Raw genomic sequence first — 24,675 nt, forward strand, 5'->3', positions numbered from 1 at the left:
TGAATGTGTTTGTGTGTGTGTGTGTGTGTGTGTGTGTGTGTGTTGGTGGCAGGGGGAGTGTCTGCAGTAATAATGTGTGAGGGATTATGGTAAGAAGCACCGGGGGTGGTGAGAGAATACGAGAAGAGGGCAGAAACAGAAAGAGGTGGGTGACAGTGTTTAGCAACCAAACACTGTCAAAGAGAACTAGCTTATTATCAAGGCTATCAGCGCCAAATCACCTACATACTGTTCTAACACTCCTAGCTATTTGTTTATTTTCTCTTTAAAGAACAGAAGGGAGGCTTGCTGGAAGTCCATTCTTCACGCCTGAAATCTTTTAGCTGACATCAAGAAACGAACTTAATACAAATCCTTTTGAGAAGTTTTACACAGACATAATAATTTATTTAGCTGGTTAAAACTCCCATAATTCTTCTATCAGCCTCTGCAAGCTGGTTCCACATGTCCCCTACACATGACTGGGATTAACTCACTAAACCCCGAGACCAGGGAAGACATCCTGTCTGTCTGTCTGTCTGTGTCTCTGTCTGTCTGTCTGTCTCTCTGTGTGCTTGGTTGGGCTAAGTTGTGTGTGTCCGACCACTCTTCGTCACAAGTAGCTGCTTTGTTCCATTCAAGAAGATAATCCCTCCTGGATTCCACTCAAATGTTTTGTAAAATATGCAGGCTGAATTGCTCAAATTTGCTGAGGCAATTATGACATTTTGCACGGCAATATGAGATGATTTTGACCCAATTTGTCACAAAAATGCGCTGACGAGGGAAACTGTTTTGTTGGCTTGTGGCCTGATTGAACTGTATTATGCTGTAAATGAGCGGTGATTGGTTGAAATTGCAATTCCTCTGTATTGTACTGTGGCGATATGTCAGTTTATGATATGAAACCATAACGATGCAATCATTTGACCACTTTATTCAGAAATTCTAAAGTGATTGGTAAAATTTGCATGCGTCACGATTTAGGTTGATTGAGCTTAGAACTCTGCGATTGTGGGTTCGTGGAGGGGCTGATGGGTAAAGAACTGTACTTTGTGTAAATAACTATAGAGTGTGCAGTAGATTGGAGTAGATATTCATACTTCTGATGAGAAGGTTGGAGGTGTAGCCTCACTATAATCTGAGAGGCAGTGAGTGCTAGAGGCTAGCACTGGATGAGGCTAGCACTGGATGAGGCAAACACTGGAGGAGGCAAGTACTGGAGGAGGCAGTTAGTGGAGGAGGCCATCCAGGTTTTGGGCATTACGGCCCGTCTGTCAGTGTCACTTCACAGACAACACCTTTGAGAAGGCTACCAGGATTCATCCAAACACCTTATCCACCATCGTGGATATGGTTGTCGTAGGAGAGCAGTGGTGTTCCAGAACAAGCATTCAGATGATTGTGCCCCCTAGAAAGGTTGTGCCCTCTTCCTGTGTCTGTATGCCAGTGTCCTGCTGTCGCTGCTGTCGCTGCTGAAGGTCAAAGGTTATGCACTTGTCAATTATATAAATGTAGGTGTGTCAAAATGCTTTAAGGTTAGATTTTCTAAAGAACCGAAATCAGTGGGTTATATAATAATACTCTCAAGTAAAGTATTTATTTGTCGCTCAGTCTCAGGACAAAGGGAGAGCTTTAAGACCCAACTTGGCTCTTTCACTTTGAAATGCAGGTCTTTTACCTTGCATGATAGATAGCTCTGAGTAGAATGTTATATTACATTTCATTTTTTTGTTTCATATTCATAATAAAATAAAATAATGAAATAAATTAAAAATAAAAATCCCAGTCAGCAAGCAATATCTTTTGTCTTATGTTAGGTTCCTCTGCTTAATAGTTTCTGTGACCAACTCCAGGTCAAAGTTATTATGTTCCTGTTCAGGTTTCCTTCTCTGCTAGCCTCTCTCTCTCTCGCACGCTCCCTCTCTTTCCCCCTCTTTGTCAATTCTTGCACCATTGCAGCACTTAATTGCCAGATCGGTAAGCTTTCCATAAATCTTTGGTAAATGACAGAGTCCTTATCTCCGTCCTAAGCTTGGTTCTGGGACACTTCTCTACTAAGCATTCGCTGAGCCAACAGGGCATGGTGAGGAAATGACTCCTAATTGGAGGCAGCCAAGGGTCGCCGACCCCATGACATGCACTCAATAAACAGCACAAAGCTGGTAGGACTGCAACACACTAATCTCCCCTCTCTCCTAGTCTCTCTCCTAGTCTCTCTCCTAGTCTCTCTCCTAGTCTCTCTACTAGTCTCTCTACTAGTCTCTTCCTTTGTCTCTTAAACTCAGAAATGATCATATTTCTTTATTTCTTTCTGTGTTCACACACATTTTTCTTTCTCACACCCAAACACACTCACATTTCTATAGTCTCTTCCTCATCCATAAAGACTTTGACTGTCCCCGTCCTCCATTCTACAGTTGGTTGTTTTGTCTCTCTTATTGTCTGTCTGATTGCTGAAGGCCTTTCTGCTAAGAATTTCTTCCCTCATGCCTAAATCCAACCCACTCTCTTCCCTTTGCGTGCATATAACACGGGTTTACACTTCACAATTTCGTGCTATGCATACGCCAAAGTACTTTTTTGCGTGCAGTTCAGACGCGATCTCCTCCAATTAAGAACAATGGTGAATAAATGCGATATTAAAGTTTTACCTTTACCCTTTTACGTTCTTTCAAGAAAAAATGTTAATCTACAGCTTTTAAATGATTAGTCACTCTTCGGGAAATCCGTGCCTCAATGATGGTGACGTCAAATAGGTTTCAATTGGTGCGTGTCAATTAAACTATTTTATTGACCACCATTATTATTAATGGGAGGAGATCGCGTCTCAACCGCACGCAAAAAAGGACTTTGGCGTATGCATAGCACGACATTGTGTGAACCTGTGTACGCAAAAGGAAGAGAGTGGGTTGCTAAATCAGTAATATGGCCATGTTCAATAATTTTGCTCAATCAATGCAAAAGGCCGTCGAAAGATGTACACACACACACACACGGGACATTGAAGCATCTCTGGTCACAAGAAACAAATTGCCTTTATAGGAGGCAGATGGGGTAGAAGCATGTACAAACGTGTAGGAGACATGATATCTATAACACACACACACAAAGATAGACTCAAAGACCATTTTTGTTGTTTAATATTTATTGCCTGTGTTCTCCCGGGGTGAGTGTGTGAGCTGTGTATGGGGGAGATTGGTTGTGATGAGAGGGATTTGGCTGGGGGGAATAATGGGAGCTTCAACAGCCAAATGTCAAAAGTGTTTCTGTCATAATTCTCCTCTGGCAGCACGGCTCCTCAGCAGTTCTCTATCTCGCTCTCTCGTTCTCTTTTTTTTGTCTCTCTGTACACCTCTCCATCTCATCCCTTTCTTTCCCCCTCTCTTTTTCCATCTCTCTCTTTCTGCATGTCTTTCTATCTCTCCTTTTCACCCAATCTCTCCCCCTTTCTCTCTCTCTCTCTTCGTCTCCCTCTCTTTCATCTCCCTCTCACTTTCCATCTCCCCCTTTATCTCTCTGAGTTTTAACAAACATCTTTAATAGGGTGGACATGTTTCATGAGGTTGGGTGCTCTGTACATTTGGAGAGGAAGGGTTAGTTGTACATTGGTAAAGTAAAGTATGTGTTGCATGATTCTATGTGATTGTAGACAGTGGGGTGTGTTTATATGTGATCCTAGACAGCGGGGTGTGATTCTGTGAGATTGTAGACAGTGGGATGTGATTCTGTGAGATTCTATGTGATTCTATGTGATTGTAGACAGTGGGGTGTGATTCTGTGAGATTCTATGTGATTCTATGTGATTGTAGACAGTGGGGTGTGATTCTGTGAGATTCTATGTGATTATATGTGATTGTAGACTGTGGGGTGAGATTGTGTGTGATTCTATGGGATTGTAGACAGTGGGGTAAGATTGTGTGTGATTCTATGGGATTGTAGACAGTGGGGTGAGATTGTGTGTGATTCTATGGGATTGTAAACAGTGGGGTGAGATTGTGTGTGATTCTATGTGATTGTAGACAGTGGGGTGAGATTGTGTGTGATTCTATGGGATTGTAGACAGTGGGGTGAGATTGTGTGTGATTCTATGGGATTGTAGACAGTGGGGTGAGATTGTGTGTGATTCTATGTGATTGTAGACAGTGGGGTGAGATTGTGTGTGATTCTATGTGATTGTAGACAGTGGGGTGAGATTGTGTGTGATTCTATGGGATTGTAAACAGTGGGGTGAGATTGTGTGTGATTCTATGGGATTGTAGACAGTGGGGTGAGATTGTGTGTGATTCTATGGGATTGTAGACAGTGGGGTGAGATTGTGTGTGATTCTATGTGATTGTAGACAGTGGGGTGAGATTGTGTGTGATTCTATGGGATTGTAGACAGTGGGGTGAGATTGTGTGTGATTCTATGGGATTGTAGACAGTGGGGTGAGATTGTGTGGAGGTACTGCCAGCACATAATGTTGTGTTTCTGGGTTGTTGGTGGACTGAAGGTTTTTGTGTAATGCAGATGTGTCGTCAAAAACAGAGAAAATGTCTCTGCTTTTCTCTCTTCTTTTTCTGTTTCAATTGATCTCAATTTCAATTGAACTTGTTGGCATGGGAAACATTTGTTTACATGACCAAAGTAAATGGACTATAAGAAAAGGTCACATGCTAATCAACTGTGAAATATAAATAAGTAAACAACACACATGTATTATCAGCTGTGCAGTGTTGTGCAAATATTTAACGTTTATATGGTTAGTGAAAGTAAACATTTTAAATAAAAACTGATATTTGTTATGTTGTTTGTGCTCCTCTGGTTGCTTTTGTCTGAAATGGATCATACATCGTATACTGTAAGTATTTCTCCTAACATAGGGCAGTTAATTAATGTTTGATGTTTTTGTGGGTGAGTCCCAAGATCAGTTGGCTGAAGAGGCTTTTCTGTAGTTTAATGTCTCTGTTCAAGAGGGCTTTCTTATGGTAGGTTTTTGAGTAACCTTCCTTAAGGTAGTTGAGGAATGTAATTACTATTTTTTTGATTTTGATTTAATGTAAAATGTATAGATTTTATTTTTCACTTTGACATCATGGGAGTGTTTTTTGTTGATCAGTGGCAGAACCCCTACATTTAATTATATTTGATTTAATTTTGTAACACAAATCATGTTGTAACACAAATATAGTAATTTGGTGTTGGTCGCATTTATGACCCAAGACCTCACAACTTGGGCTATAACTAAATATTTTGATAGTCAATTAATGTGTTGGTAATTACTGATGATTAATCAGCAATTTAAAAACAAAATGAGAAGGAAAGTTCTTTATTTTTGATATATGAAATAATTATTTTTCCTTATTTAGAACAATGCCTTTGTTAAACCAACTAGATGAAGCAGTAATAAAACAAATAGAAAATGTGCAAAAAATAAAGGATTGTGTTCAATATATATAGCAACAGATGTTTTACAAGGCTATTTTACTCTTTGGTTTGAAAGCTACTACCACTGAAATGTTTTGAAAAAGAATGTATAATAAAGAAAACATTGTAAAATAATAGTATGCTAAATACTGTTACTAAAAACTAAATAGCATGTTTTTATGTGTTGAAATTACACCAGAATGCAGTAAGGAGGAATAAGGAAACGTAAGACATTGCTGAAAATCTAATTACAGGAAGCTTTAAAAATTGCCTTAGGTGAACAGAAAACATCCCTTTTTCTCACACAGACCCAACTTCTCACACAGACCCAGCTAATCAATAATGAAATCCGGACATTATCAACTTTATTGAGATTTATAAGGTATTGGTTTCTAATTTTTTTTAGATACAGTGGGGAGAACAAGTATTTGATACACTGCAGATTTTGCAGGTTTTCCTACTTACAAAGCCTGTAGAGGTCTGTAATTTTTATCATAGGTACACTTCAACTTTGAGAGACGGAATCTATAACAATAATCCAGAAAATCACATTGTATGATTTTGAAATAATGAATTAGCATTTTATTGCATGACATAAGTATTTGATCACCTAACAACCAGTAAGAATTCTGTCTCTCACAGATCTGTTCTCCACTCATTACCTGTGTTAACTGTGCCTGTTTGAACTTGTTACCTGTATAAAAGACACCTGTCCACACACTCAATCAAACAGACTCCAACCTCTCCACAATGGCCAATACCAGAGAGCTGTGTAAGGACATCAGGGATAAAATTGTAGACCTGCACAAGGCTGGGATGGGCTACAGGACTATAGGCAAGCAGCTTGGTGAGAAGGCAACAACTGTTGGCGCAATTATTAGAAAATGGAAGAAGTTCAAGATGACGTTCAATCTCCCTCGGTCTGGGGATCCATGCAAGATCTCACCTCGTGAGGCATCAATGATCATGAGGAAGGTGAGGGATCAGCCCAGAACTACACGGCAGGACCTGGTCAATGACCTGAAGAAAGCTGGGACCACAGTCTCAAAGAAAACCATTAGTAACACACTACGCCGTCATGGATTAAAATCCTGCAGCGCACGCAAGGTCCCCCTGCTGAAGCCAGCGCATGTCCAGGCCCATCTGAAGTTTGCCAATGACCATCTGGATGATCCAGAGGAGGAATGGGAGAAGGTCATGTGGTCTGATGAGACAAAAATTTAGCTTTTTGGTCTAAACTCCACTCACCGTGTTTGGAGGAATAAGAAGGATGAGTACAACCCCAAGAACACCATCCCAACCGTGAAGCATGGAGGGGGAAACTTCATTCTTTGGGGATGCTTTTCTGCAAAAGGGACAGGACGACTGCACCGTGATGTATCGCAAGATCTTGGCCAACAACCTCCTTCCCTCAGTAAGAGCATTGAAGATGGGTCGTGGCTCCGTAAGAAGCATCTCAAGGTCCTGGAGTGGCCTAGCCAGTCTCCAGATTTGAACCCAATAGAAAATCTTTGGAGGGAGCTGAGAGTCCGTATTTCCCAGCAACAGCCCCGAAACCTTAAGGATCTGGAGAAGGTCTTTATGGAGGAGTGGGCCAAAATCCCTGCTGCAGTGTGTGCAAACCTGGTCAAGAACTACAGGGAAAGTATGATCTCTGTAATTGCAAACAAAGGTTTCTGTACCAAATATTAAGTTCTGCTTTTCTGATGTATCAAATACTCATGTCTTGCAATAAAATGCTAATTAATTACTTAAAAATCATACAATTTAGATTCGGTCACTCACAGTTGAAGAGAACCTATGATAAAAATTACAGACTTCTACATTCTTTGTAAGTGGGAAAACCTGCAAAATCGTGTATCAAATACATTTGATGGCTTAGAAGGCGCCTCTTGCCTTGTACCTCAGGTCATTGACAGCCCTGTTTAAATTACCAGTGGTATTATTGTTTGGGCCAATTCTTTGTTTTCCCTAGTACATCATCACCTGGGTGAATGTATGTTCTAGCATCTAGAAAGCATCTAGAAATATAGTTCTAGCATCTAGACCTTTTCTGGAACGCTGCTGTTTGTCTTACTGAGATTCACTGTCAGACCCTACAGGAAGTAACAGAATTTGTGCAGTCTATAGTTACTGCTCCAGGCCCTTCCTGTTTGGGGATAAAATCAAACATTTGGTTTCTGAATCTAGTGGGTTGAGACTGAGCCCTTTCCTGTGCCCTTGAAAATGAATTGATATGAATATTGAATGAAATGGGGCTTAAACTGCATTCTCCTCTCCCTTCGGCCCTCAGGGAAGATGTCGGTATTTGTTGTCATTTGAAACAGCAAACTTGTTCTTTGTCGTAGTTGACTTTATAAAATGTTCTGTTTTCACCCCGACAACGCTTCTTCCATGTATTTGTACAGCGGACCCTGTTGAAATCAACAAAGTATGAGATGACTTGACTTTGGCTTTTATTTGTTTGTCAGTTAGGTTGTGTGGAGTGTATGGATGGTCTGCGCTCGCTCTAATATTCTTCTCATTGCAGGAGATGTCTTCTGATCTCTGCAGTGTATCTATCTCATTGCAGGAGGTGTGCTCTCAACATCTCATCTCTCTCGTTACAGAAGTTTCCCTCTCATCTCTCTGTCTCCTTTTCTTTGGTTTGACCCTATAGATCTACACCTTGTCTCTCTAGTTCTCTCTTCGTAGCCAATCTCTTTCTCTGTTCTCTATCTCTCGCTCTCTCTCCTTCTCCCTCTCTGTCCCCTGGAAGAGATTGTTCCTTTGGTGTATTGATTGAAAATGGTAGCCAGTTCTTTTATCAGAATGTGTGTGTCTGTGATTGTGCTGCGCTGTGTGTGTGTGTGTGTTGGGGGGGGGGGTTAATGGAGACAGATGCATGGCCATGTTTTTGTGTTTGCTTAGCAACACTCCCCATAAGACACCTCCCCCCCACACTCCCTGCCCTTCCCCCAGGCTCCCCCATGGCCAGCGGAACCGGGGACCCTCCAGATCTACCTGATCGACGTGAACGACAACGCCCCATCTCTTCTGCCCGCGAGTTCCCAGATCTGCGAGCGCATCAACCGCCACGACCGGCAATCAACATCACGGCCGCGGGATGCCGACACGGACCTCCCAACGTGGGCCCCTTCGTCTTCGAGCTCCCCACCTTCCCCATCAGTGTGCGACGCAACTGGACTGTGTCACGTCTCAACGGTGAGAGTGCTACCGTGGTGGATAGGCGGAAATGTACAGGTTGCGGGTTAGCGTTAGAGGTCGGGGGCTGAGGCCATGCCTAGAAATATGGATGTGAGAGTGCTTCAGTGTTGACGGTATGGATGTGAGTGGTGTGATACTAAGAATATGGATGTGAGTATTCAGCCATGAACAACGTTGGATATGAATGTTTTGATATTAACAATGTCAGGTGTGAACATTCAAATTATTAACAATGTGGATTGACACCATGGACAGGAGTGGTCCAGTGTTAAGAGGTTCATACCAGTGGTGGTTCTCTCTGTTCGTTACCGTTGTCCCCTCCGCTCCCCAGGCGACTACGCCCGGTTGACGTTGCGTATCCAGTACCTGGAGCCGGGAGTCTACGAGGTGCCTCTGATCGTGACCGACTCGGGGAACCCCCCCCTCTCCAACAGGTCCGTCATAAAGGTCAAGGTGTGTCCGTGCGATGAAGAACGGGAGACTGCACCCTGGTCGCGGGAGGTGGCCGCGGCTGGACTGGGGACGGGAGCCATCATAGCCAATCCTCATATGCATCATCATCCTGCTGAGTGAGTACTCCCACCCGGGCCCAGATTCGCCCACGCCTCTCTTTCACTCACGGGGAGACCCGAACATACACACTCACTGTGCTCGGGGGTTGCTTCTGAGACATCGCTTCCCTAATTAGCAGCCATTCGTGTTCAGAGCTCTCTTAGAGTATGGAAAAAGACAGACCCCTGCAGTGTATCCGCCCCCCCCCACCCCCCCACACACACACACGCACCACCAAACCACCCCCTTCTATGAATCCGCCTCCCTGACCAGATACCAAAGGGCCTTAGCATCCACTGTTCTCTCCCACACCGTTTCGCCTCATGGTCATTAAACATTTATCACGTTGTAAACACAATAACATACTGTATTATGGATGGATACTTAGCTGGCATCAAGAATGTGTTCCCTGTGACTGACCCCAAGGGTAGTGTTGGGGCCTTCTCCCGGACAGGGCTTTTAATGTGGACCTGTCTGGCTGAGGCGCTGATGTTGTTTTTGGTGCCGCTGTGGTGTCTGCTCATACCTTATTTAAAGGGACTACATTTATATTGTGCTTTTCACTCTTTTAGTTGTACCCTCCGCAAATGTGCTGAGCTTTTATCGCCTTTTCTGGGGTTATCTATTTTTGCGGCAAGCCAGTAATGTGTGGTTTAAGGTGCGTTGGTTTTGTGTTTTTTTAGTATACGTGTATTTCTGGGTATTGCAGTACATACAGTACGTGTACTGTCAAAGATTTTAACGGGGTTGTGTTTTATCGGGGTTGTGTTTTATCAGGATTGTGTTTTATCGGGGTTGTGTTTTAGCGGCGTTGTGTTCTAGCGGCGTTGTGTTCTAGTGGCGTTGTGTGTGGTGTGTTGCAGGCATGGTGTTGCTGTTCGTAGTGTGGATGAAGCGCAGGGAGAAGGAGAGACAGACCAAACAGTTGCTGATCGACCCGGAGGACGACGTCAGAGACAACATCCTGAAATACGACGAAGAGGGAGGAGGAGAGGAGGACCAGGTATAGACCCAGAGACACACAGGGATAAAGACTAAACACCCCCAGACAGAATATTAAACCCACATACTGTGTTGAGTTGGACTGTCCTATCTGTACCGAGTGTTGAGTTGGACTGTCCTATCTGAACTGTGTTGAGTTGGACTGTCCTATCATTACTGTGTTGAGTTGACTTTCCTATATGTACTGTGTTGAGTTGGGCTGTTGTATCTGTACTGTGTTGAGTTGGACTGTCTTATCTATACTGTGTTGAGTTGGACTGTCCCATCTGAACTGCGTGTTGAGGTGGACTGTCCTATCTGTAGTGTGTGTTGAGTTGAGCTGTCCTATCCGTACTGTGTGTTGAGTTGCGCTATCCATCTGTACTGTGTGTTGAGTTGGCCTGCCATATGTGTACAGTGTGTTGAGTTCGCCTGTCCCATCTGTACTGTGTGTTGAGTTGGCCTGTCCCATCTGTACTGTGTGTTGAGTTGGCCTGTCCCATCTGGACTGTGTGTTGAGTTGGACTGTCCCATCTGTACTGTGTGTTGAGTTGGCCTGTCCCATCTGTACTGTGTGTTGAGTTGGCCTTGCCCCACTGGACTGTGTGTTGAGTTGGCTTGTCCCATCTGGACTGTGTGTTGAGTTGGACGTCCCATCTGTACTGTGTGTTGAGTTGGCCTGTCAATCAATCAATCAATCAATCAATCAATCACATTTATTTATAAAGCCCTTTTTACATCAGCAGTTGTCACAAAGTGCTTTACAAAACACCCAGCCTTAAACCCCAAGGAGCAAACAACAGTATTGTTGAATTTCAGTGGCTAGGAAAAACTCCCTAAGAAGGCTAACATTTAGGAAGAATCCTAGAGAGGAACCAGGCTCAGAGGGGTTGGCCTGTGTAATATGTACTGTGTGTGGAGTTGGACTGTCCCATCTGTATTGTGTGTTGAGTTGGAGTGTCCCATCTGTACTGTGTGTTGAGTTGGAGTGTCCCATCTGTACTGTGTATTGAGTTGGCCTGTCCCATCTGTACTGTGTGTTGAGTTGGCCTGTCCCATCTGTGCTGTGTGTTGAGTTGGACTGTCCCATCTGAACTGTGTGTTGTGTTGGACTGTCCCATCTGTACTGTGTGTTGAGTTGGACTGTCCCATCTGTACTGTGTGTTGAGTTGGCCTGTCCCATCTGTACTGTGTGTTGAGTTGGACTGTCCCATCTGAACTGTGGGTCTCTGCAGGACTATGACCTGAGCCAGCTGCAGCAGCCCGACTCTCTGGAGCATATCATCAACAAGCCTCCTGGGGTACGAAGGGTGGATGAGCGCCCCATTATCCCTGAGTCCCAGTACCCCATCCGGCCTGTGGTCCCTCACCCCGGGGACATCGGGGACTTCATCAACGAGGTGAGAGGGCCAACTGAGGGTCAATGGTTTTCAATTCAGACCACTTTCATTTAGTCCGTCTGCAAGCAAGTCCCCTACGATACAATGACGAAGCTACACAAACTATGGTTATATAAAAGCAGAAACATTTATATTAATGAGAGGCTTGTACACCTTGTGTGTATTGTGTCCCTTCATATACTTTGACATATCAGTTCTAGATAAATGTTTGAGAGTTTTCAGGTTAATAACGCTTAAAAGTCTGAGCTTTTCCTGGGTAATGTTTATTTATAGGTTTCAATACTCTGAGCTCTAACAACAGCGGAGATGGAGATTACCTGACAGCTGTTCTGGCGCACACTCACACACACTCACACACACACACACATATACATGCTTGCGCTCGTCTAAGCATACGTAACCCCAATCTCAACACACTCATGCACGAAGGATTTGACTGACAGGCGCCGTGACAACGCATTCACACTTGAGAAGTGTTGGCATCTGTTTCTGCTTTGATCCATTCCACCTTTACACACACACACACACACACACACAGACACACACACAGACACACAATTCCCACTCCAGCAGTCTGGTAAAGCATAAACACATGGTGGCTTGGATGCCCACAGCAACCTCCCCCCTGGGGAGTAGACACTTGAAAGAAGGATGGGTTAAAAACAACACAGCCCGCTAGGTAAATATTGGGCTGAACACACGCTGGGTAATTTTGACCCAGCAAGATGGGTTGTTTGAATAAATAAACTGCCATGCTGGGTTCAACCATCATTTGGATTTAGATTGACTTGCATGTCGGTTCGACCCAGCACTTGGGTCTATTTTAATGTTATCCATAAGATATTGTCATGGGGTGTGGCCTATTTAGGGCATAGCTTATGTTGGCCAGCCGTAAGAGTCTTGTCATTCACATTCACATGTTATGTTTGTACATTGAATGCTTTCCTGCTCGTATAGTACAGAACACTGGAACCTGAATGACATTTATTCTCAGTGGTGATCAAAATGAACTATCTGAAAGCCACGCCCCTAGTCAGCCAAGCCTTTAGTCTTCCAGTCGTTGTGTCGTATCTCCTATCTTGCCTTGTTTTTTTCAATATGTTATTGTCTATTTGTTTTAGGGAGCGGCAAGTCTAGATTTAGGAACAGAAAACTGTAATGAGACCAAATGTTTCATGAGATATTCTCCTCTATGGTATTCGCTCAGCCTGTGTAGGATTAACTCTCTCCACCTTCCCTCCCTCCCACCTTCCCTCCCTCCCTCCCTCCCTCCCTCCAGGGTTTGCGTGCTGCGGACAATGACCCCACAGCCCCGCCCTATGACTCTTTGCTGGTGTTCGACTACGAGGGCAGCGGCTCCACGGCCGGCTCCGTCAGCTCCCTCAACTCCTCCAGCTCAGGGGACCAGGACTACGACTACCTCAACGACTGGGGTCCCCGCTTCAAGAAGCTGGCTGACATGTACGGGGGAGGGGACGAGGACTAGGGCTAAGGTGGGGGGCCCGGTTAGAGATCACATCCCCCAAACGAACCCCCTCAGCTGGTCTGTTTCGCTCTCTGTCTCGCTGACCTTGGGGGCTCCTCAGAATCTCAACTTGAATACATCCCCCTCCCTCCCTCCCACACACACACACACACACACACACACACACCAATCAACTGAACTGACTGATCATTTAAGCAACCGCCATAGTGGACTGTGCAGTGAAGCAGCTTTGGGTCCATCTTTACTGTACTTTACAGAGTCCTCTTCTGCACCAAGACTGTCTGAGACTGAAATTGCTATTTTTCATATTTTCTGTGTCTTTTTTTGTGCGGTCGGGGTAGATTTTGGGGTTGGTTATGTTGTATTTTTTTCAAAGTTATTTTGGAGTTTTGGGTTTGATTATTTTTCTTGTTTTCACTGTCCATAAATGTGAGCTATTTCCTGGTGTTTGGAGGATATTAGCTTCACATTTCGCCATCAGCCCCAGCCTGTCCCTTTTGCAGATGTGCAGACTGAGCTACATATTGCGTGTCGGGGATGCAAATAAAAAGAATCCCAGAAGGCAACCTCCTTCCTCTGCGTGGAAGGCCCCGGTTGAATATCTCTGAACTTGAATTCCATAGAACAGAAGCACTGTTGTTTAAGAAGTGCCTTCATGGTGCATATATTAGCTGACTCCCGCTAACTCAGGATTGGCTATCATTGTCTGGGCTAATGTACCTCCTTTAAACCCCTCACCTTTAAATTGGGACCGTCCTATCTTTTGTGTATCACGTGTCACCACCCTCCACCCCAATGCAACACGCGCAGGAGAAGTTGCAGAGGGAATTTGCCTTTGGGGTTTAGGAGGTCTCATTGGTGTGGAGATAGGAGAGGGAATGCTCGTCACAAAGACATACATACATCTCCGTAGGCGAAGGACAACTCGTTTCTTTCCAAATCTGTCAAAAACCACGGTGACAGTAGGACTCACCGGAGAACGTTTGGTGCGATACAGCGTGTATTTCCTGTGTTCAAATAGTGTGCCACTGCGGCTCTGACAGCAGTCGAGTTTGGAAGTTTTTTTTAATTTGCATTACTTTGCACTTTTAAAATAGTGAGGCTGGGTCGGAGCTAAAGACAGGGGGGAAGTCATGTTAAAAGTGAAATGAAAGAATCCATCAAAGTTCTGATTGTCTTTACATAGAACTAGTCTCGGATCAAAAGACAAAGGACGCAGGATGGTTGCGTGGTTCTGTCGTCTGTTCCCAAAGGTTATCAACAAGCCCTCTGTTCATCTTGTGGTCTTGGTCAATGTGTTGAAGAAAACAATATAAAGGGTGTGGAAGTTGATATTTAAGTATTCGTACACTTCAAGCTGTTTGTGCTCCATTCATTGCAGCTGGCGGACAAAACAAATCGTGAAAGTTTTGAGCTTCAACCATCCTTTTTTTTGTGCTGATTCACTGTTGTGTCCTGATATACTTTTGATATACAATCTCAGATGCAGGTCCCTGTCACAGCAATCACCAAGAGCGAGGGATTTAGCAAGCGCCACAATCTGTCTCTCCTGCGACACTTTCATTCTTCTGAAATGCGAGAGGTTTTGAAGACATGTTGTGGGAAATGCTTCTTGTCATATAAACTTTTTAGGAAAGAGATGAATAGGAGACCTGCACTTTACCAAAGCAGTGTTTAGTAGTGTTAAGTGTTTCACTTTTTCAGAGAAGACGGGGGCATTGAACAACGCCATTTTGCTGTGTTTTGTGGAGACATTATCCATGCGTTATTCCTGCGATATGCACTACATGTTCCCCAGATGTTACAAAGTATGCTCATTGGAGAGATATGTAGAGAATTGTAGACTGTAATTAGTTTTGAAATGTTGTAGTCTTCACATTTTTCACACACACACACACACACACACACACATTGCCTCGGCAGAAGTCTTTTGATGAATGACCTTTTACATTGTGTACACATGTTGAGGAGATGCTTTAGAAAGGAACAAACCATCTCTCGAACTGCCCATTCACTTCTCACAGAGTCCACTTATCCTCTGGGCAGTTAACTGAGTCCATCGGAATATTTAGCTCTTTCAAAAATGTCATTACAGTTTAGATTCACACTGGAGAGGAAAACGGTTTCCACATCGAGATTCTCTCCTCTCTAATGGTGGATTTGATAGGGATTGGGCACAGTTGTGTATTTAATCCATCCTCCAGTTCCCCTCCAGGTAATCTCCTTGACGAAGAGAGGGAGAGAAAGACTCTAAACTCCGAGATAAGACGTGTGGAGGGAGAGGAGGACTCTGAGCGCCACATGCTCTTCCTCCCAGCCTCCCCTTCACTATCAGGTCTTTACCCTTCACACTGCACCCGGCGTCTTCCTCTCACATCTCCCTTGGGTCGGGTGACCCAAATACAACGGGAAGATTTCGCAGGAAACTTTACACTCATACATGCGTCTGGCTGCTTTCTGAAAATGGGGGCACTTTTGGCGAAGGAGATAGTTCTGGTTGGTCTCAGGGAATGTAAAACAGTTTGGAAGGGAGACCTTTAAAACGGGATCGAGTGAAATAGCAGCAATTATGTTGAATGAGCGACTAATGAGAGGCTTCACAAGTTTGACCTTTATACGAAATCACTTTATATGTTTCAGTCTAATATGGCAATTTACTTCATTAGAAGCACACTTGTTGGGCTAGTTAATTGTTCTCTCCAAGTCTAACAGAAAACAGCCCAAAAGGATTTGACACATGATTAGTCGGCATAACTTGACATTGCTGTGTGTCTCATCTTGCGCTGAGCAGAACATCACATCTCACAACGCCTGGAGAAGTGTTTAAAGTCAACAGTACATCTATCTGGCCATAAGCACAATGTGACTGCCAAAGAGACAGGTCAGATTGTCAACTCTCATAAAATGATCAAGAAGTCTTACTGACCTACGAGACAAATCAAGCATTTTTTTTGGTTATATTTTAATTTCTTGATAAAATCTGGGAGCTAATTCTTTGGGACGGTTGGTCGCCTTATCCTTGGGAGAGAAAAATCTATGTATGCCTTAAGGTTAATTTATACTTTCACTTGAAAGGGAGTGCATGGACATCATCTGGGCAGTGACTGTGTAATTTGGGTTTGTTTAGGAGAGGTTTTGCTTCCACTGGGGATTTAGGCAGTTCGTGCACATGATTTATTTTCTACTGTTATTTCATTTTGCTTATGTTCACATACTGTGATTGGTCAGAAGTTTGTGCACTTCCCTTTGTTCAGGATGTTACGGTGGACACACCGGAGTACTATTATCAGTGTCACCCTTTACCTTCAAACCTAAGGGGACTGTAGGGAAACTCCTACTCAAACCTAAGGGGACTGAAGGGAAACTCCTACTCAAACCTAAGGGGACTGTAGGGAAACTCCTACTCAAACCTAAGGGGACTGAAGGGAAACTCCTACTCAAACCTAAGGGGACTGTAGGGAAACTCCTACTCAAACCTAAGGGGACTGTAGGGGAACTCCTACTCAAACCTAAGGGGACTGTAGGGGAACTCCTACTCAAACCTAAGGGGACTGTAGGGAAACTCCTACTCAAACTGAAGGGTACAGTAGAGAAAGTCCTACTCATAGCTTTCTTTTTTTGTCCTTACACAGGGGTTCCTGAAAGATCATAGTGGTTTGCCCACATTTTCAATATGAAGAACTCTTAAAGGATCCTTCAGAAACCAAACCTTTTTAGTGTTCCTATTGTGGTTGTTGGGGTATTGGACCCCGAAACCATCTGATGGAGATCTACAGGATGTTAGCGCATTTGACCTTTGACCATCCAGTCTTGCTGTACACTCACAATGCCTTTGGGTTGACCGGAAAATATTTAGGATTTCCACTTTACCTCTCAGCATTACAAAGTTCCTGATTCTCTCCTCACCATAGCTTGCACAAACACACCCACAAACACACACACGCGTGCAGACACGTAAACATTACACAGATGTTGCTGTTTGTGATTCATGATTATGGCCGACATATAAATGTTGTACATAAACCTTTTTTTTTTTTTTTACTTATTTTGTACATTCGTTCTCTTTATATTCTTCAAGCGTTTCGTTTTTCGGTGTCGTTGAGCTAGTAGTTTACTAGCCGTGCTGGCTTCAAAACATCCTATAAGGTTCTAACAGACGTGTGTGTTGCTGTTCATTATTCCATTACACTTAGTCCTACATTTCATTAAACTCTCATCATCCTGCAACACAGATTTACACCAACCCCCTCTGGGCGTCATCCTACATGTCATCCATATGGGTATCCAACCTTGCTTTGCTTTCACCCCCACTGGAGAAAGTCCAGAAGTGCTGAAGGCAAGACAGGTTTTATGACTGGCTTCCTTCCGGTGCCTTCTGTCTGTCAGACAGACACCTGCCTAGGGGCAGCAGAGAGAAGATAGAACCCGGCACTGCATGGTTCCACTTTACATGAAGCTCCTGTCAGAAGCACTAGGCCTGCATACAGCATCATTTCTCGAACGGCCATAACGCTGTCATGGCGAATGTCTCATTAAAAGGCGAGGAGTTATTAGTGAGACAAATAAGGTCGTGCCGTTCCAATGCCAGAAGGGGATGAGAGGGAGGCATGAACGCTCGACTTGGAGGTTTGAATGTTGTGCGTGTACATATTCCAAGGTGGTCAAGAACTGATGTTATCGGTGTGAGAACGGCGCACCGGGGAGCTGGAATCACGTTTCTGTTCAGCTTACTGAAGGTGGGGTTAGCGAGGAGGCTAAGATGTGTGAATCTATTCCTGCAGTTAAACATAGGGTTGAACGGCACAGCAGGAGGACTGTGGTATATTTGGCTTTGGACGTTTTTTGGACCAGCCGTTAAGTACCTGTGTTAACGCCAGTCCGTGCTGTTCAGAGAACATCTTTACCGTGAGGCCCAAACACAAGCAGTCTCTGTCCCGTCTGTCCATCTGTCATAGGTGGTCATCCTCCATCAGAGCGGTGTTAGCCTTTGAACCTTCGCCAAGGACCACGAACCCTGACAGAGCTCCCCAAAGTTTACCGCACCTTAGCCAACTGCAGGTGACTTCAACAGGGGTACACCAGAGCATAGACAGCCTTCACTTTAACCTGGACCCCACGGAAACATCATAGTGTCTGAGTGTGAAATGGCGTGTTATTCACCTTTTAGTGGTTCTACTATTGGGGTAGAATGTAGAGCACCCTATATGGCTGATAGCGTGTGATCTGAGACACAACCGATGCCATATCGGAGTGGCCTCAAGGTTGCTCGCGTCTGAGTGTACATAATGTAGTATTTGCTTGAAGCTAAAACGATCAAATTAGGCAAAAATATATCTGTACAATTGGAGCTTTTTTGCATGTGTCTTTTTTTTATAATGGACAGAAGAATACTATAACAGTTATCATAAAAAAAAATACATTTTAAAACGTGTAGCAGCCCGCATGACAGAGGTTGCGGTCCAGAAGGACTTCTGGTGTGTACCATACTCGCATAAAAAGTCAAGTAAAAAATAAAAAAGTAACGAAAGAAAACGCTTCGAAAAAAGAAAGATTGCACATCGAGTTAAAATACTTTTTTGTAAACTGTCAACAGCACAAATATTTTGTATTGTTGTTTGTACCATTTTGTATAAAAGGAGAAAAAAAAATTGACAAAAAGGGAAAGAGTCTGTTGTTTTAAGCGTGTGTTTCTAGTGCCACTGCAATCTTGGTTTCCCAATACAGTACAGTACATACGCAGCCTTGCAGATAAACCTTGTACAATAGATGCTGAGCTGGCAACCCCACGCCAGCCCCTCGTGTTATAAATAAAGTTTCCCCACCTTATACAAAAAACTGCTTCCTGTTTTCTCACTCTTCATTTCAAATTGTTGCTGATAATGATGAGGATGATATCATTGTTTTACAGCCTGTCCAATGTGTATTGGGCATTTGTTTAGTTGCAGGTACGTCCTTATGCATCTTCCCCTTTTTTATACGCATGTGGCTGAAGGGCGTTTAACTGAAAAGGTTGTTTTTAAGAAGTAAATTAGTCAAATGCTATTTTAAAGTCAGATTTCTATGAAACTGAAGTTAATTAAATGTTAATTGCTATTTTCAATTAAAACATCTTTCAGTTTTTATCTTGCTTCCCAATGTGTTCAGCAAAGGAATGCACAACCCAGCATAACTGTTAAAGTTCACTCGACAAGCAACTCACTTTTTATTAAACAAAACATTGAGCGAACATCGTAATCTCTGCTTTAAATTAACTCTGGGAATGCTTCCTTTGTCACAACGCAATTAATTATCCATAAGTGAACAACAACAAAGCCATTATATAGAGCAAACAATAAATCATAAGCATTATGCACGCTCAAGCTTTTATCTCCCCTGTGTTGGCTAAACATATTCCAAGTGTTAAAGAACTTTTCTGCTGTTTACTATTCCAGTAGTCAGCCATGTTTAAGCCAGTCTATCAACTTTCTGAGATGTGTCTCTCGTCTCCCTGCCTTTAGCAGCAGGGAAGGTTCGGATCTAACCTGAGGGCAAGTACAGTGTAGTATATGGGATTTGGTAACTGCATTTGATTATTGCCTGGGAAAGGCAGAATGCAATTTGATGAGAGGCCCCCAGTCTCGTATAGAGTAACACTTACCTTGATAGAGCGAGCGTGGAAACTGCATGATAACTGGATTACAAGAACCCATCAGCCCAAAACCCAGACGGGAGGACGTCTTGTCTGGGAAAGGAGGTTTGTGTGTGTGTGTATATGTGTGTAACTTGGATGACCTCGATCAAAATGCTATCAATCTTCATGTTTTCAGCCAGAGAACGGATTTTGTGGCTCACAGTAAAAAAAAAAAAAAAAAAACTCACTTAACAATTTATTCAAACACATACAGTATCCATGCACACATATACAGACACTCCAGCAGGCACCCTCAGGGCATTTGTAGTCCGCTGGTCAAATAAAACTTTATTGGACATAGTCTGGCTTTAAAGTGAAAATCAATGCTAAACGTTTCGATATTTCTTCCACTTACACTGACTGTGAACAATGAACAAATCAACTTTCCACGAGCGTAATTGAAATCCTTCTGTGTTGGGACTCGTTTGCAAGACAGACTCAATCAGATTGTTAGTATGTGTGATCATTCAAGACAGATGATTGTGTTTCATTTTATTAACAGCCATGAGGACAGAGGCCAAAATGATGAACACAGTGTAGACCCGTGGCATTCTTTCACCCTGAGCTTTTACAAGCTGAACCAGCCTGATCACATGCCATGCAAATAGGAAGCAAGGTAATATGATAATTCAAGGCCAAAGCAGGTGCAGATTGTATTTTCCTAATGTGCTTCTCAGCCCTTGATTTATACGCTGCCACTTAAGATGGTGTTACCATGACGACCTCCTCGCCACTCAAGTGCAATCATTGCTAGACAAGCTATTTACCAATCCACTGATAAATATTAAAACCTGTCTTCGCCGGTACAAGTGGAACACTTATAACTGTAAGACTGGGAAAAATATGGAGAGAACAGTATAGGATGAATTAAAAAAAGAAGCCACTCCCGGAGACATGAAGTGAGACACTGGCTCTGAAAGTTGACCTCTAGTATTACCTTCAGCAGGGCCCAGGCAGGTCAATGAAACAGCAGCAGACCAGGCGGCAGCTCCTCGAAATCGATTGGCCTGTCACTGGACGTCAATGCAAAGGCAGACAGAATATCCCCCGCTGTTTGACTCAGCGTGGCCAGGAGTCATGGCCGCACACACACACGCACACCCTCAATGCCCGCCATCAATACCCCAGGAAGACCGATCTATTCCAATCACTTCACCTGCTCTGACAGAGACATTCTCATGCTCATTTGAATGGACACATGAGGCAGTTAAACAGGGGGTGTTGTACCTTTTTGGTGTAAAGTTTCCAGTTTAGGGGACTTGTAATGGTTCTGGACCTGTTCTGCCTGTCTTTGTGTACAGAGCGCTCTATGAACATTTCATCATCAATGCTATACACTCAATGAAAGAGATGGAGTCTCACAGTTCAGCTGCTGCTGCTGCCTGTAAAGAGCAGATAAATGGAGTGTAAAATCTGATATCTCATTTGCATAGGGAGTAACACAGGTCAAATGTTCTGGCCTATCCAGATGAAAGATCGATTTGCTCTGTCTTTGAATGACAGATCAATTTAATAACTTTGTCACCTGCATATTTATCCACTCACTGGACAGGTTATTAGTTACACCATCTCAAATATTAATCACTTCTACAGTGAGTCACGTGGCCATGGCTTGTATATCACATGTTTTCTGCACAAACGTTTGTACAAAAATGTAGATTAGTATTTAGGTTATAATATCCCCTAAATTACTATTAACCTCATCTTGCCCTTTAGGGAGGGGCATTATCATTCCTGGGGAGTCTAAAGTGTTTGATATCTTTTGATTTGTGCTAATCAAAACAATCATACGTTTTAGTGAAGCAAGAACTGTCTTGTTATGTTACGAGTCAATGCTAACCAGACAGCTCAGCTGCGCTGTGTGATCACACAGATGTCTCACAGCAACATTACAATGTAGCAATTGGTGCTTCGGTGAACAAAACGTTCGGGGTAACGTGTTGTGGGAGATGATTGGTCGGTACGCCAAGCCGATTACAGTTTTTCTCAAAAGTGTACAAGCATTTCTCTAAAAGGTTGTCATGAGTGTTTACAGCATAAAAGCAATGTCCAAATGCCTAAATCCATTTACAAACCATTTAATCGTGTTTTTGGCTTTGTACTGTGATACCACATCCTTTACATTGTCTTTCAGAAACTGTATATACACTTTCCATCAGTGGATACAGAATTCACTCGACTGTGTTTTGTTCCCCAATTTGGTTAAACCCTGTGCCAAATTGAAGCTAATTAGGTGCAGTTGTGTTCATCTGCTCAGTCAATCAGCAAATGCAAGGGTGCAGAATTCTAAATTGGCCAATCAGTATTGGTCAATCAGCACTATATAATGGGTATTAAATTGGTGGGGCAAAAAGGCAGGCACAATGGAAGCTGGGGGGGTGGGACAAGGCCGGCAGAGAGAAACAAGACCAGGAGTCATATCTGATGTGATTCGAGCAACAATAGTTGACTTTGTCAGAAACCATGTACTGATCATGGCTAAAGCTGTTTGACGCGTCCAGACAAATCTGTCCATGTCTACCGTGAGCTCAATCATCTGATTCTTTAACAAGCTAAATTCACTTGATTATCCATTGCTTTAGAGACTTGTGAAACTATTCTGTCAGTTTCAATGTACTCAGCAAATTGCAGACAGTTTATACAGTACTGTAAATAAAGTGTGATAATGTGGTCTTGCTGGACCACTATCAGTTCTAGTGCTGTAACGCGCAGGAGGCTGCCAGGAGAACATGGAATCACATTCGAGGAAATGGTTTGGAAGAACAATATCATTTGCCTTTGGGAGTTCAAGCAAGAGGTTTTTTAAGACGATCAAACATTTGCCAGTACATTTCCAGTCAGCATGACTGTAGACAGGGTTTTTCAAAAAACACGACAGAAGAATAAAATGTGTACCGAGTTCCCAATGACTGGAACATCGAGGGGGACATCTGGTGCCGGGCTTACAGTTAAATACTTAAGCACTTTTGCCCATGCCACAAAACAAAACAATGAATATGCTGGTCCAAACAAAAAATGCAGTTGGCCTGAATTACACATTTCTTTTGCAAAATACACTAAGGCACTCAAAACATTAAACATATGTCACAAAATCAAATACTTGCATCAGAAGATACAACTTGTCATCACTGTAAATATTAACTATCAAAATACCCTAGCATGGTCAACACTCTATTATATGTATGGGCTTTCTGTTGATATTGTAATTACAGTTTGTACCATAAAAGGCTAGTAAACAAATTACAGTATCAGAGTGTGGGCTTTTTTCTTTCTCACTACAATTATTAACTAAATATGATCAATTCAGAATATCACTGAAGAGCTTGAATATTCAGAAACCAATGGCTTTACAGATTTTGTTCTTTACAATGGCTGTGTGTACAATTGCTGTGTGAGAATGGAATACACCAAGCTAACAAATCTCTACAAAACAAAGCATTGTCGCTTACCAATTGTCATTCTTGAATATTCTTACTATTTATGCCACAGTTGTTCTGCTGAAATTGGACAGGACCCACCTCCCAACCAAGGCCAATAACTGTTGCATGAATTTCCTAAAACTGTGGTTCTCTGTATTCCACCCCCATGCATCTGAACCCCACTTCCCTGACCCTTGCTTGGCCCATTCTTGCAAACGGCGACGCATAGGTGAGCTATTACATGCATGAATAAGAATTGATTGCTGATTGAACAATTGTGCAGAGATGATTTGTATATGTGCTGTACTTTAAACCTCGTGGCGTGATACCACGTCCATCCGCAGAGAATCCTGGAGATTGATTCCAATACCATCCAACATGGGATGGCCCAAAACCTGAGAGACACAGAAGGTGCCGCGGGTGAGTGGATTCGATCCAACTACGCAATCAGCCACAAACACGGCCCAGGTTTAACAATGGTTCCAAGTTTGAGGTCTTCCTTCCACTATAATTATCATTGCTTAATGCTATAAAAGAGTAGTTGTTTTTTTTGTGTGTGTTGGAAAGTGTAGGACCAGGCAGTCCTTTATGCCATGGAGGCTGCCTGTGATGAGGTCAGTGCTGAGGTTTGAATCTGCAACAGTGGTTTACTTATGAGATATTGCTTTCAAAGTTAGTAGGAGCTACAGTATATTATAATAGTTTGCATTGATTCTTTCATTTTACAGTATATGTACAGTGGATATAAAAAGTCTACACACCCCAGTGAAAATGCACGTTTTTTTTCTTTTTGCAAAGAAGAGTGGGCAATTATTGCCACGTCAAGATGTGCCATGCTAATATACTCCTACACAAAAAGTCTGAGTGCTGTAATAAAATCAAAAGGTGTTTCAACAAAGTATTAGTGTAAGGATGTGCAACCAGGTTATTGTGAGTTTTTAATTTTTCCCCCTCAAAGATTTCAGTTTGTTTTTCAATTGCATTCTTCATGTTATAGGTCACATTAAAGGTGGAAACAGTTTTGACATGATTTATCTTTGTGTGTAGATTTTTATATCCATTGTAGGTCACATTAAAGGTGGAAAGAGTTCTGACATGATTTATCTTTGTCTCATTCTTTTACATCACAAGAACCTGGCATTTTAACAGGGGTGTGTAGACTTTTTATATCCACTGTGCGTATGTAGCAAGAGACTTTTCGAAGAAAGTGTTGTTTTTTATTGAATGCAGTTATTGTTGTGAAAACAATATAGCATTTTGCAAATACATTCATGCTTTTACATTCATGCAAAGGACATGCAACCAAGTGTCAAACATGGCTACTTTATTGTTGATAATGTTAATCTGCTTTTATTTCTATATTGTTCATCTCGTGTGGCTTAAAATACACAGAAATTGAAGCTCACTGCCAAAGTGCTGGAATACAGAGGAAGAAATATGCCACAGTCCAAATACCTTTGGAATTTACAATGAGAGTATGCAGCATTACAAGTTATCATTCAAGGCTTTTGGTATTTCAATTGAGGAAATTGACATTAAAGGATGCATCGAACTGGAAAGTGAGGAAAAACA

General features: G+C 42.8%; 1 protein-coding gene across 1 annotated transcript in view; it reads left to right on the forward strand.

Annotated features, from left to right (window-relative positions):
• The window catches only part of LOC105025739 (cadherin-4), a 300,440-nt gene extending 283,389 nt beyond the window's left edge, over positions 1-17,051 (forward strand). The window contains 8 exon segments of the mRNA XM_010896667.5: positions 8,350-8,372; positions 8,374-8,466; positions 8,469-8,592; positions 8,927-9,135; positions 9,137-9,164; positions 10,011-10,150; positions 11,364-11,528; positions 12,808-17,051. Of these exon segments, the coding sequence (XP_010894969.3) occupies positions 8,350-8,372; positions 8,374-8,466; positions 8,469-8,592; positions 8,927-9,135; positions 9,137-9,164; positions 10,011-10,150; positions 11,364-11,528; positions 12,808-13,014 (989 nt within the window). The 3' untranslated portion in view covers positions 13,015-17,051.
• Positions 17,052-24,675: the final 7,624 nt, after the last annotated feature.

This window comes from Esox lucius, chromosome 12 (genome assembly GCF_011004845.1).
Source record: "Esox lucius isolate fEsoLuc1 chromosome 12, fEsoLuc1.pri, whole genome shotgun sequence".
Classification (NCBI taxonomy): domain Eukaryota; kingdom Metazoa; phylum Chordata; class Actinopteri; order Esociformes; family Esocidae; genus Esox; species Esox lucius.